Raw genomic sequence first — 19116 nt, forward strand, 5'->3', positions numbered from 1 at the left:
AGAATTCTATCAGATAAATTTAACAAAGAGATTGAAATCATTGAAAAGAATCAAGTAGAAATTCTAGAGCTAGAGAATACAATTGGCATGCAATACATTAGAAATATCCCTCATCATGACCAAGTGGGATTTATCCTTGAGATGCAAGGATGGTTCAACATATACAAATTTATCAATGTGATGCATCATATTAACAGATGAAGGATAAAAACCATATGATCATTTCAACTGATGCTAAAAAAACCATTTGATAAAGTTCAACATCACTTCATGATAAAAACTGTTAAAAAAAACTGAAGATAGAAAGGACACAACTCAATACAATAAAAGCTATATATGATAGACACACAGCTAGTGTACTGAATGGGGAAAAACTAGAGCCCTTTACTCTAAGATCTAGATCATGACAAAGATGCCCACTTTCTCTACTATTGTTTAATATAATACTGGAAGTCTTAGCTAGAGCAATTAGACAACAGAATGAAATAAAGGGCATCCAAATTGGAATGGAAGAAGTAAAATTATTCTTGTTTGCAGATTATATGACCTTATATTTGGAAAAACCTAAAGACTTCATCAAAAAACTCTTGGAACTGATGAGCAAATTCGGTAAGATTGCAGAATACAAAATTAGCATTTAAAAATCAGAAGCATTTCTATATGCCAATAGTGAACAAGATGAAAAAAATGTAATCTCATTTATAATAGTCATAAATAACATTAAATACTAAGGAATTAACCTAAGAAGTGAAAGATCTCTATAATAAAAACTATAAAACACTGACGAAACAAACCGAAGAGGAAACAAAAAAGTGGAAAGGTATTCCACATTCATGAATGGGAAAAATGAATATTTTTTAAATGTCCATACTATCTAAAGCAGCATACAGATTCAGTGCACTCCCTATCAATATACGAACGACATTCTTTACAGAATTAGAAAAAAAATCCTAAAATTTATAAGGAACCGTAAAAGACCCTGAATAGGCAAAGTTATCTTTAGCAAAAACCAAAACTGGAGGAATCACATAACTGGATTTCAAATTATACTACAGAGCTATGTAACCAAAACAGCATGATACTGGCACAAAAACAGACACATAGATCAATGGAACAGCATAGAGAACCCAGAAACAAATCCACACATCTACAGTAAACTCATTTGTAACCAAAAGTGCCAAGTACATACACTAGGGAAAAGATAGTCTTTTCTATAAATGTGCTGGGAAAACTGGATATTCACATACAGGAGAATAAAACTACACCCCATCTCTCACCATATACAAAAATCAAATCAAAGTAAATTAAAGACTTAGATGTAAGACCTCAAATTATGAAACTACTACAAGAAAACATTGAGAAAACTCTCCAGGACATTGGTCTGAGCAAAAATTTCTTGAGTAATACCCCATAAGCACAGACAATAGAGCAAAAATAGACAAATGGGATCCCATCAAGTTAAAAAGCTTCTGCACGCAAAGGAAACACTCACTCCACAAAATGAAGAGACAATCCACAGAATGGGAGAAAATATTCGCAAACTACCCATCTGATAAGGGATTAATAACCAGAATATATAAGGAGCTCAAACAACTGTCTAGAAAAAATAATCTAATAATTTAATTATAAAATGGCCAAAAGATCTGAATACACATTTCTCCAAAGAAGACATACAAATTGCCACCACACATAGTAAAGGGTGCTCAACATCATTGATTATAAAATAAATGCAAATCAAAACTACAATGAGATATAATCTCACCCCAGTTAAAATGGCTTATATCCAAAAGACATCGACAAATGCTGGCAAGGATGTGGAGAAAAGGGAACCACTATACACTCTTGGTGAGAATGTAAATTAGTACAACCACCGTGAAGAAAGTTTTGGAGGTTCTTCAAGAAACTAAAAATGATCCATCAATCCCACTGGATATACCCAAAATAATGGAAATCTGTATCAAAGAGGTATCTGCACTCTCCTGTTTGTTGTGGCACTTTTCACAATAGCCAAGATTTTGAAGCAACCTAAGTATCCATCAACAGATAAATGGATAAAGAAAATGTGGTATTTGTATACAATGGAGTACTATTCAGCCATAAAAAGTGATGAGATCCTTTAATTTGCAACAACATGGATGAAACTGGAGGTCATTATGTTAAGTAAAATAAGTCAGGCACTGAAAGATGAACATCACATATTCTCACTTATTTGTGAGATCTAAAAGGAGAATCAATTTGTTTTGGGAAGGGAAGAGCAGTTTCTTCTTCTGTTTAATAAACCTTGACATTGAGATGCACTCAAGGGCCTGGGGTAGAAGTGGAGAAGTGACCCACATTATGTCTGCCCTCCTAAAGCCTGAAGCAGGCAGAGCAGGTCCCTCCAGGTGCAAAGAACACTCAGGAGTGGATGGAGCAGGCAAAGTGCCCTGTAAGAGGAGCAGGGCAGAAAGGCTTCAAGGAATAATATAATTATTGCCTAAAAGTTATTAATTTCCTATACAATATAAACTGTTCTCAGCCACATAAGAAACTCAAGAGACTTCTACAATGTTTGAAATATGCATCCCATATTTCTAAGCCATATTGAATTAAGCCAAGAAAACAACTTAACAAAAATATACACATTAATGACCACAGTGATGCAATAATTACAGCAATAGGTCAGGCACAGTGACTCGTACCTGTAATCCCAACACTTTGGGAGGCCAAGGTGGGTGGATCACTTGAGACTGGGAATTCAAGACCAGCCTGACCAACATAGAAAAACCCCGTCTCTACTAAAAATGCAAAACATTAGCTGGACGTGGTGGCACACACCTGTAATTCCAGCTACTCAGGAAACTGAGGCACAAGAATCCCTTGAAGCCAGGAGATGGAGGTTGCCGAGACGCATCGCTGCACTCCAGCCTAGGTGACAGAGCAAGGCTTGTTAAAAAAAAGTACAGCAATGTCCAGATGCGCAGGTTCTGGAACATGGTGTGATCATGGCTCATTATAGCCTCAACCTTCTGGGCTCAACTGGTCCTCCCATTTCAGCCTCCCAAGTAGCTGGGATTATAGACACATGCTACCACGCCAGGCTAATGTTCAAATTCCTTGGGGAAAGCAGTATGTAGTATTCATATTTGAATTTTATTTAATAAGTATTTTAGATTTAATATAGCATAACAAATATTTACTGGATAAGTGGACAATTGAATATTTGATACTCTACATCTTATTTCTCTGAAACTTACATACTTGAAAACTCAGCTCAGATATCACTTTGTGCTAGAAATTGTCCCTAAAACTTATTTTCTCCCCAGGCTAATATGTTTTCTATAATCTCTTAACGAAATTCTGGATTCAAAACCTACCACTTGGTAAAGACTGTTAATCCTCAATAGCAGTCCTTCATCTTTCAGGAACAAACCATGTTGGCCAAGACAGCCTCCAATAAGGGTGTATAAATGGCTGGAATTGTCCCAGCAGTGAACAGCTACATCAATATCAGTAAGTTTTATAAAGTATTGTATCATGAGCACTGCCATCAAACAGAGAATACAACTCAAAAAAGGTGAGGAGGGAGGGGAGACATATTTTAATTATTTATTTAAAATTAATTTCAAATTTACAGAAAACTAGCATAAATAAAAGTAGTACAAAGAACATCTATGTACCCTTTACATAGACCCAACTATTGTTAACTGTGAACTCTTTTTGCTTTTTCATTTCTCCCTCTCTCTCCATTTTATACTTTATAACTTTTATCTTCTAAATAGTATCATTATGTATTTCCAGAATATGAAAATCTCCTATAGAATCAGAAAGTAGTTATGAACTTCAGTAACTGTAACATCAATATAATATGACTGATTAATGCATTTTGAAGCGAGACAGAGTGTAAAATTGAAAAGCTTTCTAGTACAGGGAAGCAATTTCTAAAAGAGGTGTGAAAATAAGATGAAACACCAGGGCAGTCGCAGAGTCTGGGAAATAACACGGGACCAACACTCTCATATCTGGCGTGCAGAGAGAAGGAAAACTAAATTACTGTCAAAATGGTCTACTTCATAGTTTTTTGAAAGGCAGGTCCCACAGTTAACATTTTATTCAGAGCCCCCATGATATCCTTATTCCTAAGACTATAGATCAAAGGATTCAGCACTGGAGTGAGGATGGTATAAAAGACAGATACCATCATGTCCTTCTCGGGAGTGTGGTAGGAGCTGGGGAGCATGTAGGTATAGATGGCAGCCCCATAGAAGAGGATGACCACAGTCAGATGGGAGGAGCAGGTGGCAAAGGCCTTTTTTTTGCCCTCTGCTGTGTTCATCCTGTGGATAGTGAGGAGGATGCATAAATAGGAGCTTGAAATGATTGTCACAGGAACGAGGAGCATGAGGACACAGCATAGGTACATGAAAATCTCATAGATTGAGGTGTCTGAACAGGAGAGTTTCAATACAGCAGGAACTTCACAGAAGAAATGATAAATCTCCCGGGATCCGCAGAAGGGGAAGGTCATGGTGATGGGAGTGAACATGAAGCCATCCACTGAGCCCAGGAACCAGCAGCCCGATGCCAGGAACAAACACGCCTTATAGCTCATGAGGACAGGATAACGGAGAGGATGGCAGATGGCCATGTAGCGGTCATAGGCCATGGCGGCTAGAAGGAAAAATTCCGAACCTGCTAGTGTCACATAGAGGAACATCTGCATCCCACACGCAGGGGCTGAGATCTTATTCACATCCATGACCTGGTCCAGGAGCATCTTGGGTACAGTGACAGAAATGTACACCATGTCCATGAGAGACAATTGACTGATGAAAAAGTACATGGGGGTGTGGAGGTGGGCATCAGAGTGTATCAGAAGGATGAGGAAAGCATTTTCAGACAATGCCATTAGGAAAATCACAAAAATGACCACACAAAGTAGAGCAGGATGTTTGGATTGTCTGAAGAGTCCCACCAAGATGAAATCTGACCATCCAGTGTGGTTGGCCATCCAGGTGACGTTGGCCATAAGGTTTCACCTAAGTAACCAAGGAAAGCTTGGGGTTGTTATTCTAGCCTCTGAAACAAGTGTGTGTGTGTGTGTGTGTGTGTGTGTGTGTGCTAAGCAAAGAAAGGCCCATGGGCCTGTAGATCTGGGGGTTATAAATTATCTATAATACAACACATTTACCAGGAACTAAGAATTCACAACTGCGGATCAAAATGGTGATTTGTACTAAAATTGCTACAGTTCTGAGTCATGAGATTTCCTGATGAGAGCATCTGTTATATACAAGTCCTAGAAACTGGCATGTCACTGCCCTATGCAGACACAAATAGTGAATTATTGGAAAAAAAGAGAAGTTGGTCCCTTGCTTTTAGAGTTTTTTAGGGAAGTCTGAAGTGAATTACATTCTCTGCTTTAAGGGTTCATCTAGAAACTTAAAAACTCTCAGAGGTGTATTTCATATAGTAATTATTTAGAAAGTGACTAAAATATCATTTGTGGAAAACTCATACCAAACATTTGCACTCTTCCACCCACAGTATTGGACAATGCTGTGAGGCTCTGTGGTTTCATGGAGCAAAACCCCACACATCCCCATGAGCAGGGCGGGGTCCTTCTGCACACCAGACACCTCAGAAGCCCGAGGCGCATGGGACGAGGAGCCCAGAGTCAGTGGCTGGACTGCGAGGTGGACCCAGCCTCCCCTCTATCTGGTATTTCTATGTTCATTGAACATAAAAACAGACAATATGAAAAAGTTTGATTTCAGGGTTGATGAAGATTAAATGCAGAAAAGTAATAAAAGTGCTTAGAATATTACCAGTTACAGATGAATAAATACATATACAATCAAACACTTAATATCTACATGAATTATTCTGCAGACTCCATTACTATTATTATCTAATAATATGAGTTTCATTACTTCAGTTTGCTGATTTTATCATCTATTCAGATATTTAAGAATTTGGATTTGATAATTTCTGTAGTCTTAGACAACTTGTATATATACAGGTTACACTTATTTTATATAAATTCATATAAATGTATAGATGTGCATTTATATATACATATATATAATATGTGCAGATTCACAAATATAAGAATACATTTTATATGGATATTTACAAATAGAAATGCATATATTAATATAACACATATTTCTGACTTTTATCTTGGTTAAGCAGAGATTTATGGAGAATCCTATCTCCTTTGTGTCTAGTGTATGCTTCTCCAAGCTTAACTCCTTAAAAGCTCCTGTCATTTGCATTAAATCTCAGGGGCCATAACTTGGATTTAGAAACTCCCTGCCATTTACCAGGCACGACTTTTGCTGTTTTTGCAAACATCATCTGCTTTATTGCCTGCTACAGTCAATTTTTTCATGGAAACTAAGAGGCAGAGAAGAAACTAAAACAACACTAAGATGTCTCTGACTTCAATTCCCTCCTCTGTCTTGCTCCTTACAGCCTGCCTCTGTGTTAGATAGTCCAGGAATCAAAGCAAATTAAATTTGATTAAGCTTGAGGAGGTCACAGTCAATCTACTCAGGAAAAAAATATAAACATGATCTAAAGTACAACTTCAGATTAGAATAGTTATGAAATAAATTAACAAGGCTAACAGAAGCAAAATGCATTTAGCCTTTCTGAAGAGAATCACTAATAACTCCTACATTTTCTCTTAAGATTAAAACTTTGCAATTTTTCAACTTCTGATAGATGTTAAATTTTAGTATTTATCAATAAGAAGAAAATATAGGTTTCTTTTTCTGGGAAGACTTTAGCAGTGGTTAACATACAGTCATTTTTCAGGAAGAATTTCCACGTTTCAAATACATTTTATATTCTTTTAATAATTCTAAATTAAACCGTATTTCTAAGTTTTGGGGCGCTGTTGCAGTAGACAACACTGCAAATGAATTTGGTGTCTTAATTTAAATGCTTGTGAAACATGGGACATACTGCATTTAAAATTATAACATTCCTTTATAATCCCACCCTCACTGGCAAATGAAAGTCAGCACCTGTGCAAAATTTTTAAACAGTCTGACAAATCATGCACCTGCTGACCTAGTCTGTATTTGAGGTCAGAGTGAAGTAAGGGCCAGCGCAGTGACTGGCACATGTGAAAACCGGGCAGCTATTTGCTAAGTGAGTGGAGGGAGAGCAAGAGGGCAGTGCTGGAGGGAAGGTGGATGCTGGGCAAATCTCTCCTGCACTTTTGTAAATGGGAGTCACTGTCATTAAGCCAGGCTGATCAGCTGACCTGGGGAGCAGACAGACGAGGGAACACTGTCTGCAACATGCAGCACAATTGGTCTTCTTCTTTCTTTTGTTTTTCTTTATCACGTTGCTTGAGTTTCCAAACAGCATAATGCATGTTTAAGTTGGGGGATAATTAATAGTGGTGGTAGAGCAATACTGAACATTTATCTGAATCTTACAGTATCCTAGGAATTGTTGTAAACGCCAGTTTACCACATTTAATCTTCCTCAAGGGCCTCTGACATATAAAATCTTATTTTCACCATTTACAGATTTAAAAATTCAAGTTTTGGGGTATCTAACATCACACAGGTAACCTGATGGAGCAAGTATACCAGTCCCATACCAGGTATGGGACCCAAACCATATCACTTACCTCAGTTCTCTTGGGGACACAATCCTCCCTCCATAGTTTAAAATTTGGGTTTTAGATAACTCACTGCCAGTTTTATCAGGAAAACATAAATATGATTGAAGCATTTGTTGCTAGTGTTTTCTAACTCTAAGATATAATTTCCATTCAAAGAAAAATTAAGTTTTTCTTCTGCAAAATTTTTATCTCACTAAAACAAACATATAATTCAATAATAGAGGAAGAATATATATTATTTTGTCCATAAATACTTGGAAATAAAAAACCTATTTACTAATATGTTGTAGTAAATAAGTGTTATATAAAATGAGACTCAAAAGAAAAAGAAAACAGATTGGTTTTTCTCCATAAAAACAGATTAATAGAGGAAAATGAGGAAATACGGTTCAAGAACTAATAGAAATGTTTCAAAAGCAAAACAAAAGTCAAGAACCGTGATTTCCTTTTGCTCCTGCAATACTGTCTGCCTGTCTGGTGGACTCACCAACAGATAATGTCTTGACCCTCATTTAGACGGGCTAATGGTATGTGGCTGGCTTAAGTGTGCAAAGGAAAATAGAAAAGTTACATCATCCCTGGTTTCACTGTGTCCATTAGGGGTGTAAAGAAAAGTTTTCTGTTAATAAATCCTCTCTGGGATTTTCAAGAAGAATGCAAATAAAGGAGCTAAAGAGGCTAATAGATGTCTCTGTTGCCTTTTTCTGGTTTTCTTCTCCTGTTTTTTTTCTTTTTTCTTAAGATACAGGATCTCACTATGTTGCCCAGGCTGTAGAGCAGTAGTTTTTCACAGGTGTGATGACAGTACACGAAGGCCTCAAACTCCTGGCCTCAAGTGATCCCCTCCACCTCGTCTCCTGAATAGTTGGTACTGCAGACACCCACAACTGTACCCAGTTGTTTTGTTGTTGTTGTCATTTAACCTCCTTTTATTGACAAAGTGAAAATCTCAACAAATATTAACAATAATCTCAAATTTAGCCATCACTAATGAATTTTTATTTATGATGTATGAGTTAGTTATATATTTGGCCTTTTATGTTTTACACAATATTTTTATGTGTGTTTTTGTGTCTCCTTTAAACTTCAAGAAATTTTTGTAAAATATTGCTATTTGTGTTCCAATCTTTCACAAATATAGGCTTTGAAACTCAGAGTTTCAATTGATGTGTCAAAGACAGTATCACTAATCAGTAATGTACTCCATACTAAAATTGAGGTTGTCTTTTTCATATCTTCATTGCTGTCCCTCTTCATTCGGTTGTTATGTCCTTTCTTCTGTCACTCTCCTGCAAGCTGTATCACTTTAGGGATGCATTTAATTTTAAAGTTTGTTTTTATTTTAAATATTGACATGACTAAAAAAATCTAAAAACACAACTGGTACAAAGAAAATTTAAAAATCAATCATAATGTAATAGTCCAGATATAAACAAAACCTTACCTTTAAACTTAAATATTTATGAAGTATACACCATGTAGCAGACATCTGGAATAAAATAGGGAACAAGGTGAAAGCAACTCCACCCTCTTGGATCTTGCAGACAAGTATTTCTGAACTGTTTTCTGTGCATGTGTTCTAGAATGTTGTTGATCATGTTCCCATGTCATGGATGTCTTCATGACAACCTTTGTCTGGATGGTGTCTGTCTTCTCTTTGCTGGGCCCACGCTTGAGGGCTGGAGCTTCCACTGACTTCCAGGGCTTCAGCCGGCAGAGAGCTTGTCCTGACTCCTGTGCTGCCTCGTTTCCTGTAAGGCTATGGAGTGCAGGCCCTGGGGAGACACTGGAGAGCAGGAGAAAGAAGGAAATTGTGTCTTATTTCCTGCTCCCGGTGATGATCTCTCGCAGCAGCAGCAGCAACTGCAGGCAGCAGGGGCCATGTGGGGGTTGTAGGCTTACAATAAGATTCAGCAGTATTTGTGGGGACGCAGGCATCTGGGTTACTGCATATCAGCATGCAACGGTCACACAAGCATTCCTGGGCATGCGGTTTCCATCAGCTCAGCACTGAGGAGCATATCCGGTTGCCACATGAGGTGACAACTCCTGGTCCTTGGGTGATAACACTCAGCTCCGTGCTCCATCAGCCTTCCCTGCAGCCCTCTTTGCCACCCCATAACCACTTTAGTACATTAAATCTGTTCTATTTAAAATGGGTAACGTGTGTATATGTGACTAGACATTGATATTCTATCAAACTAATTATACCACAATCAAATGGGTAACGTGTGTATATGTGATTAGACATTGATATTCTATCAAATTAATTATACCACAATTACAATCTAAATAGTGAATATTTATATTGTGTTCAAATTTCTAAGTGATAAATTGTTTGACATTTTAAATAGCTTATTTACAAAGGATTATCTTTTTATCGCGTATATTTAAGGTATACAACCTATTGTTATATGCACAGTGAAATTATTACTAATGATTACTATAGTCAAGCAAGTAAACATGTCCATCTTTACTTGGCATGTGTGTGTGTGTGTGTGTGTGTGTTGTGTGTGTGTCTACATGTGCTAAGAGCAGCTGAAGCCGAGAGGCTACTTTCCAGTATACAATACAATATCATTAACTATGGTCATCATGCTATACGTTAGATCTCTCGACTTATTTATCCTACACAACTGCAACTTTTAACCCTTTGACCAACATTTCCATACTCTCCCCCTGCCACCTCTCCCAGATAACATTCTCTAAGTGTAGTTTTTCCTAAAGTGATTGGCAAGAAGATATAAAGTTTTTCAAGTTTCTTAATATCCAACAATTAAATTCCCTGTCCAAAAATGTTTTCAACTTGTGTTACAGCATCACAGCACTAAACTTTACCTGTACTAGGACTGAATTCCATTTACTTTTCCATCTTAGTCAATTTGATAGGTATATCATTGTTTAATTTGCCTTTTTGATTACTAATGTTTATATGACTTTTGACATGTTTATGCATTTAAGTGTTGCTTTGTGAAATGTCTGTTAAATCCTGTGTACATTTTTTCTATTTCCACATTGTATTTGCATATCTATCTACATATCTATCGATCTATATATTTCATGTGTGTATATTTAAAATTTTTTCTATTTTATTAAATTCTATTTTAAGTTCTGGGATATACGTGCAGAACGTGCAGGTTTGTTGCATAGGTAAACATGTGCCATGGTGGTTTGCTGCACCTATCAACCCATCACCCGGGTGTCAAGCCCCCCATACATTAGCTATTTATCCCGATGTTCCCCCCAGCCACCGAGATGTCCCAGTGTGTTGCTCTCCTCCCTGTGTCCATGTGTTCTCATTGCTCAGCTCCCACTTGTAAGCGAGCATATTTGGTGTTTGGTTTTCTGTTCCTACAGTAGTTTGCTGAGGATAATGGCTTCCAGCTCCATCCATATCTCTGCAAAGGACATGATCTCATTCCATTTTATGGCTGCATAGTAATCCATGTTGTATATGTGTCATGTTTTCTTTATCCAGTCTATCACTGATGAGCATTTGTGTTGATTCCATGTCTTTGCTATTGTGAACAGTACTGCAATGAAGAAACCCATGCATGTATCTTTATAACAGAGTGACTTATGTTCCTTTGGGTATGTACCAAGTAATAGGATTGGTGGGTCAAATGGTCCTTCTGGTTCTAGGTCTTTGAGAAATCACCACATTGTCCTCCACAATGGTTTAACTAATTTATACTCCCACCAACAGTTTAAAAGTGTTCCTGTGTCTCCACAACCTTGCCAACATCTGTTGTTTCTTGATTTTTTAATAATCACCATTCTGACTGGCATGAGGTAGTAACTCATTGTGGTTTGAATTGGCGTTTCTCTGACGATCAGTGATGTTGAGTTTCTTTTCATATGTTTCTTGGCCACATAAATGTCTTCTTTTCAAAAATGTCTTTTCAAATCCTTTGCCCACTTTTTAATGGGGTTGTTTTTTTCTTTTAACTTAAGTTCCTTGTAGATTCTGGATGTTAGACTTTGTCAGATGAATAAATTGCAAAAAATTTCTCTCATTCTGTAGGTTGTCCATTCACTCTGATAATAGTTTCTTTTGCTGTGCAGAAGCTCTTTAGTTTAATTAGATCCCATTGTCAATTTTTGGTTTTGTTGCAATTGCTTTTGATGTTTTTGAATAAAATATTTGTCCGTGCCTATGTCCTGAATGGTGTTGCCTAGATTTTCTTTTAGGATGTTTATAGTTTTGGGTGTTACATTTAAGTATTTAATCCATCTGAATTAATTTTTTGTATAAGGTATAAGGAAGGTGTCCGGTTTCAATTTTCTGCATATGGCTAGCCAGCTTTCCCAGCACCATTTATTAAACAGGAAATCCATTTTCCATTGCTTGTTTTTGTCTGGTGGTTGTAGATATGCGGTCTTATTTCTGAGATCTCTATTCTGTTCCATTGGTCTCTGTGATTTTTTTTTTTTTTTAACCAGTGCCATGCTGTTTTGGTTACTATAGCCATGTCATATGGTTTTAAATCAGGTAGCATGAGGCCTCCAGCTTTGTTCTTTTTGCTTAGGATTGTCTTGGCTATGCAGGCCCTTTTTTGGTTCCATATAAGTTTAAAAAATTTTTTTTTTTTTTTGTAATTCTATGAAGAATGCCAATGGCAGTTTAGTGGACATACCATTGAATCTATAAATTACTTTGGGCAGTATGGCCATTTCATGATATTAATTCTTCCCATCCATGAGCATGGAGTTCTTTTCCATTTGTTTGTGTCCTCTCTTATTTCCTTTAGCAGTGGTCTGTAGTTCTCCTTGAAGAAGTCTTTCACTTCTGTTCTTAGCCCTATTCCTAGGTATTTTATTCTTTTTGTAGCAATTGTAAATGGAAGTTCATTCATGAGTTGGCTCCCTTCTCATCTATTGTTGGTGTACAGGAATGTGTGTGATTTTAGCACATTTATTTTGTATCCTGAGACTTTGCTGAAGTTGCTTATCAGCTTTAAGGAGTTTTGAGTTGAGAAAATGGGGTTTTCTAGTTATAGCAGAATGCCATCTGCAAACAGAGACAATTTGACTTCCTCTCTTCCTATTTGAATACCATTTATTTCTTTCTCTTGCCCAATTGCCCTGGCCAGAACTTCTTATACTATGTTGAACAGGAGTGGTGACAGAGGGCATCCTTTTCTTGGCTGGTTTTCAAGGGAAATTCTTCCAGATTTTGCCTATTCAGTATGATATTGACTGTGAATTTGTCATAATTGGCTCTTATTTAGATATGTTCCATCAATACCTAGTTCATTGAGAGTTTTTAACATGAAAGGATGTGGAATTTTATTAAAGGCTTTTTCTGAATCTATTGAGATAATCGTGTGATTTTTGTCTTTAGTACTGCTTATGTGATGGATTATGCTTATTGATTTGCCTATGTTGAGCCAGCCTTACATCCCAGGTATGAAGCTGACTCGATGGTAGTGGATAAACTTTTTAATGTGTTGCTGGATTCAGTTTGTCAATATTTTATTGAGGACTTTTGCATTTATGTTCATCAAGTATATTGGCCTGAGGTTTTTGTTGTTGCTGCTGTTGTATCTCTGCCAGGTTTTGTTATCAGTATGATGCTCGCCTTATAAAATGAGTTAGGAAGAAGTCTCTCCTTTCCAAATTGTTTGGAATAGTTTCAGAATAAATGGTGCCAGCTCCTCTTTGCACATCTGGCAAAATTCAGCTGTAAATCTATCTGGTCCTGAACTTTTACTGGTTGGTAGGCTGTTACTGCCTCAATTTCAGAACTTGCTATTGATCTATTCAGGGATTCAACCTCTTCCTGATTTAGTCTTGGGAGGGTGTCTGTGTCTACAAATTTATACCTTTTTTCTAGATATTCTAGTTTATTTGCATAGAGGTGTTTATAGTATTCTCTGATGGTTGTTTTTATTTCTGTGGGGTCAGTGATGATATCCTCTTATCATTTTTTATTGTGTCTATTTGATTCTTTTCTTTTCTGCTTTATTAGTCTAGCTAGTGGTTTATTAAATTACGTTTTTCAAAAAACAAGCCTGAAGATTCATTGAATTGTTGAAGGTTCTTCTTTCTTCTCAGTTCCATTGTGATCTTGGTTATTTCTTGTCTTCTGTTAGATTTTCATTCTGTTTGCTCTTGGTTATCGAGTTCTTTAATTGTGATGTTAAGGTGTTGATCCGAAATCTTTCTAGCTTTTTATGTAGGCATTTAGTGCCATAAAGTTTCTCTCTCAACCCTGCTTTAGCTGTGTCCCAGGGATTCTGGGTTTGTTCTCATTGGTTTCAAATACTTTCTTGATTTCTGTCTTAATTTTATTATTTACCCAGCAGTCATTCAGGAGCAGATTGTTCAAGTTCCATGTAGTTGAGTGGTTTTGAGTACGTTTCTTAATCTTGAGGTCTAATTTGATTACACTGTGATCTGAAAGACCATTTGTTATTAGTTCAGTACTTTTGCATTTACTGAGGAGTGCTTTAATTCCAATTATGTAATCAATTTTAGAGTAAGTTCCATGTGGCACTTAGTATAATACATATTCTGTTGTTTTGGGGTGGAGAGTCCTATAAATATGTATCAGAGCTATTTGACCAAGAGCTGAGTTCAACTCCTGAATATCCTTTTAAATTTTCTGTCTTGATGATCTAATATTGACAGTGGGGTGTTAAAGTCTCCCACTATTACTGTGTCAGAGTCTTACTCTCTTTGTAGGTCTTTAAGAACTTGTTTCATGAATCTGAGTGCTCCTGTATTGGGTGTATATATATTTAGGATAGTTAGCTCTTCTTGTTGAATTGATCCCTGTACCATTATGTAAAGCCCTTCTTTGTCTTTTTTGATCTTAGTTGGTTTAAAATCTGTTTTGTTAGAAACTAGGATTGCAATCCCTGCTTTTTGCTGCTTAGCAAATTTGTTTTGAGCCTATGTGTCCTTTATCTCTAATTTTCTACTTCTTTTTTTCTACTTGTTTTCTAATTCTTTTTCTCTAATCTTGTCTTATTTCAGCAAGATAGTCTTCAAGCTCTGAAATTCTTTCCTATGCTTATTCTATTTGGTTATTGATGTTTGCAGTGTGTTGTGTTTTTCAGCTTCATCAGATCATTTACGTTCCTCTCTAAACTGGTTATTCTGGTCAATAGCTTCTGTAATGTTTTATCATGGTTCTTAGCATCTTTACATTGGTTTAGAACATGCTCCTTTAGCTCAGCGAAGTTTGTTATTGCTCACCTTCTGAAGCCTACTTCTGTCAATTCATCCATCTTAGCTTCCTTCCAGTTCTGTGGAGAGGTGTTGCAATCATTTGGAGGAGAAGAGACACTCTGGCTTTTTGAGTTTTCAGCATTTTTTAATTGATTCTTTCTCATCTTCATGAGTTTGTCTAGCTTTGAGGCTACTGACCTTTGGATGATGTTTTTGTGGGGACTTTTTTTGTTGCTTTCTGTTTGTTTTACTTTTAACAGTCGGGTCGCCCTTCCACAGGGCTGCTGTGTTTTGCTGAGGGTCCACTCCACATCCTATTTGCCTGGGCCCCTCCCGCACCTGGCGGTGTTACCTGCGGAGGCTGCAGAGCAGTCTTGTACACGACGTCTGGCCACCCCTGCTGCTGGGGCTGTCCCTTGATGGAGAGGGTGTGGTGTGCTGGGTATTTTTTAAATACCTTAAAGAATCTTTATTTTGTTTAATACACTAGTGCTAATGATTCAATTTAGTGCACTCATTCTGGCTCCTGGGATTCCTCAGAGCAAACGGGGAAAGACTAGGTCTGCTGATTCACGGAGATCATGGCTACCCCTCCTCCCAGGGGCTCAGTCCCAGGGAGTTGAGAGTTCGGTCCCTGAACCCCTGGCAGGAGCTGCTGGAACTCCTGCAGGGAGGCCCAGCCCAGTGAGGAGGGACGGGTCAGGGTCTCGCCACGATCGGCCGCAGCTGCTGTGCTGGGCTGATTCCTCCTGCGTCCGGACTGTCCAGTCTCCCCAGCAGCAGCAGGGAAACCGCGGCGAGGCCGCGGCGACGGCGGGAGACGGCGGGAGACGGCGGGGCGGGGCCGCGGCGACGGCGGGAGACGGCGGGAGACGGCGGGGCGGGGCCGCGGCGACGGCGGGAGACGGCGGGGCGGGGCCGCGGCGACGGCGGGAGACGGCGGGAGACGGCGGGGCGGGGCCGCGGCGACGCCGGGAGACGGCGGGGCGCAGCTGCAGTGATGGCGGCTGCCTCCTTCCCGGAGCTCAGTCATCTTAGGCAGTAGGCTGCGGGAGTGATGGCAGCAGCCCCTCTCCCCCCCACCCGGGAACTCCGCGGTCTTAGGGAGCCCCCAGCTGAGTGGCCGCCGAGAATCTGCACAGCTTTGTGCTCGGGTTCCACCCTGGGTTCATGGGGGTCTCCTGATCCACGGAAAAAGCATGGCTTCCCAGGCAGGGTGGCATGACCGGCCACGGCCCCCTGCCCGTGTGGCTCAGGTGGGCCATCGCACCATCCTGCTTTTCGTTGCTCTCCGTGGGTCATGCCAACTGCCTAGTCCGTTCCCGTGACAGACCTGGATACCCTGGTTGTCGGTGCGGGATTCACCCGCCACGTTGCTGCTTCTAGGCGGGAGACTCTGCCTGCAGCAGAGTCTAGTCGCCATCTTTGCTGTTTAGATATTATTTGTGTTAAGTTTACATATTATTTGCAGAGAGCGTACACTACAGTTTTTTTTTTTTTTTCCAGTTTTGGTTTCGAAAAATTGTGTGCCGTCAGAATCTTTAAAATATTTTGTTTAATACATCAGTGCTAATGGTTCAGTTTAGTGCTTTTGGGATTAGAAAGTCATATATTTTGGAATCGTTTACCTTTACATTTTTCAGTAAATGAGCTTGAGGATGTTTTTTGGTACGTTTAACTTTTAATACAATAATAATTTATTTGGGACGTGATATGCAGTGGACTTCTAACAATATTGTTTTCAAGTAGAGCATAACTCCAAATGCTAAATGCTTCTTTTATTTATGCATTCAAAAATATTTATTCAACATTGGTTATGTGACAGCTGTTATTCTAGGCTTGTGATAAATCAAAGACTCTACCTTCATCCAGCTTATATTCTAGAGATAACTAAAGGCAATAAACTGATAAACACATAAGATAAAACCTGGTATTAATAACTATAGTGAATAAAAATAAAGGCAGGGTGAGGGGGTAGAAAATCACGAGGGAATCTGTTTTGTACTGGCTGGTTAGAAGAACTTGATTTAGAAGGTGAAATTCTGTCGCACACATGAATGTTGTAAAGGCATACTTTTAGGTTAGTAGATAAACAATTTGTGATTCATACTAACAATGATTAATCCAAAGTATGATATTGAACTTAGTAGAATTCTTTGTTTTTCAAGGTTAAATTTAACATATGTTAAAAGACACCAGATTTAGTATATGCAGTCAAACAATGATGTACTATGATTGACAAGTGTCTCTCATTTGTTACATGGAATTAAAAAGACAAAATATGTGGAGGTACATTTTCTATTGGAACAAATTTATACTTACAGGTGTATATTGAACTAATCAACAAAAATATGAAATATTTGAACAAGAATACAATTTTTGCAATTTCTTAATCTTATGCTACTACTACTACACACACACACACACACACACACACACACACACCCCCACCCACCCACCCACCCCTATATGAGTACATATTAGGTTCTGAGTTACTTTCATTCAATACATAAATTTAAGCATAAAGCCAAGCACTTGAGAAAAAAGCAAAATATAATAGGCCGCAATTTACTCTTCAGACTTGCCCTTCCCAAATACCTTCATGAATCCTCTGGCCACTTCTTTGTTGCGGAGGCTGTAGATAAGGGGATTCAGCATGGGAGTGAGAATGGTGTAGAATACAGATACCATCTTGTCCTGGGTGGGTGAACGTTCAGATGTGGGTCGCATGTATATAAACATGGCTGCTCCGTAGTACATTCCCACCACCATGAGGTGGGAGGAACAGGTAGCAAAAGCTTTGCGACGACCCTCCCCAGATCCCATGTGAATGACAGCCAGAATAACTCGGGCATAGGAAGCAATAATAATTGCTACAGGGAAGAGAAGCATAATTACACAGCAGATGAATATCATCCTTTCAAACATCAAGGTGTCATTGCATGAGAGGGTAAGAAGGGCAGGTACGTCACAGAAAAAGTGGGGTATTTCCCGGGCACCACAATATGAGAAGGACAGTGCAACTGCATCTTCAATTATGCCATCAAGTGAGCCAAGAATCCAAGAAGCAGCAGCCAGAAGACCACAGATTTTTTGGCTCATGAGGACTGGGTATCTTAATGGATGGCAAATGGCAACGTACCGATCATAGGCCATTGCAGCCAAAAGGAAACATTCAGCTCCAAGCAGGGACACATAGAAGAATATCTGAGTTCCACAACTTGCCAGAGAGATAGATTTTTTTCCAGAGAAGTAGCTGAAGGCCATCTTGGGTACAGTGGTGCATATGAGCATGAGGTCCATGAGGGATAGTTGGCTGAGGAGGAAGTACATGGGGGTGTGGAGCTGGGTGTCCAGGTAGATGAGGAGAACCATGGCAGAGTTTCCCATGAAGGCCACTGAAAAGATGCCCAGGACCAGAAAGAAGAGGAAGGTGTGGGTGGGGCTGTGATTGAAGATACCCAGAAGGATGAAGTTAGAGTTGAAGGTCTGATTCTCCCATGCCATGATCAAGATGTTCACTATGGAGAATACAACATGTAAGAAATAACCAGAATTATGTCACAGAAATATCAAGGCTTTCCCTCCAAGAAAAACATCTACAAAATGTAAATGGGAAAATTATTTCTCTGGTTAATTATTTTTATTTGTAGACTAGGAAATTTAAGAATTATTTTTAGCTTGATGTGATTTTTTTAATGCAAAGTACATAGCTAATGGGCATGATAGGTTTCATAGTAAAAACATGGTATTTTTCTTGAGTTCTATAATCTAGTTGAGCAACAAGTCAACTAAAAAATGTAATGTAGATTATCCCTTTATAATGACAGGAAAATCATGAAAAGACTCATGAATTTGGGGAAATTTCATTACATTAGTATTATATTTCCCAGGGAAACTAATAACATCACACTATAATGCTAACAAAATTTCATATAGGAAAGTATAGAAGAAAACAAATACTAAAGTGATACATGATTAGTCAAATTCCAGGTAATAAGAATAAATTAAAATACCAACATGAGGAGTATGCTACTTGATTCTTATTGCTAGTAACAGTAAGTTTCAGCAGAAGGTCCTCACCAATATGCTCTTTCCTCATCTAGTCCCTAAAAATTAAGTGCGTCCAAAAGACAGGCATAGTCTATTTTACTGAAGAACCAGGTTACACGAGAGTGTCAGAGCATATTTCAAACTCTTTTAGCTGTGTGACGTTAGATGATTATTTTCTCTAAGCCCTGTTTTCTACTCTATAAATTTTGATATTTATAATATCTATATTATATGGTGTTATGAAGACTAAACAAAATTAGGTT

At 38.4% G+C, this 19116-nt stretch overlaps 2 protein-coding genes across 2 annotated transcripts; both read right to left on the bottom strand.

Moving 5' to 3' along the window:
* Positions 1-4006: 4006 nt before the first annotated feature.
* LOC116526159 (olfactory receptor 2T4) lies at positions 4007-5027 on the bottom strand. Its single transcript, XM_032242462.1, has one exon. The coding sequence runs from the start codon at positions 5006-5008 to the stop codon at positions 4046-4048; it is 963 nt and encodes a 320-aa protein (XP_032098353.1). The 5' UTR covers positions 5009-5027; the 3' UTR covers positions 4007-4045.
* A 12247-nt stretch (positions 5028-17274) lies between these two features.
* LOC116526160 (olfactory receptor 2M3-like) lies at positions 17275-18315 on the bottom strand. Its single transcript, XM_032242464.1, has one exon. It carries the CDS (start codon positions 18305-18307, stop codon positions 17369-17371), a length of 939 nt encoding a protein of 312 aa, XP_032098355.1. The 5' UTR covers positions 18308-18315; the 3' UTR covers positions 17275-17368.
* Positions 18316-19116: the final 801 nt, after the last annotated feature.

This window comes from Sapajus apella, unplaced genomic scaffold, assembly GCF_009761245.1.
Source record: "Sapajus apella isolate SASKATOON/1434 unplaced genomic scaffold, GSC_monkey_1.0 scaffold49, whole genome shotgun sequence".
In the NCBI taxonomy this organism is placed as follows: domain Eukaryota; kingdom Metazoa; phylum Chordata; class Mammalia; order Primates; family Cebidae; genus Sapajus; species Sapajus apella.

Bases quoted from the DNA above. Each gene is read 5' to 3' on its own strand.
- LOC116526159 (XM_032242462.1), bottom strand. From the start codon at position 5,008: ATGGCCAACGTCACCTGGATGGCCAACCACACTGGATGGTCAGATTTC.
- LOC116526160 (XM_032242464.1), bottom strand. From the start codon at position 18,307: ATGGCATGGGAGAATCAGACCTTCAACTCTAACTTCATCCTTCTGGGT.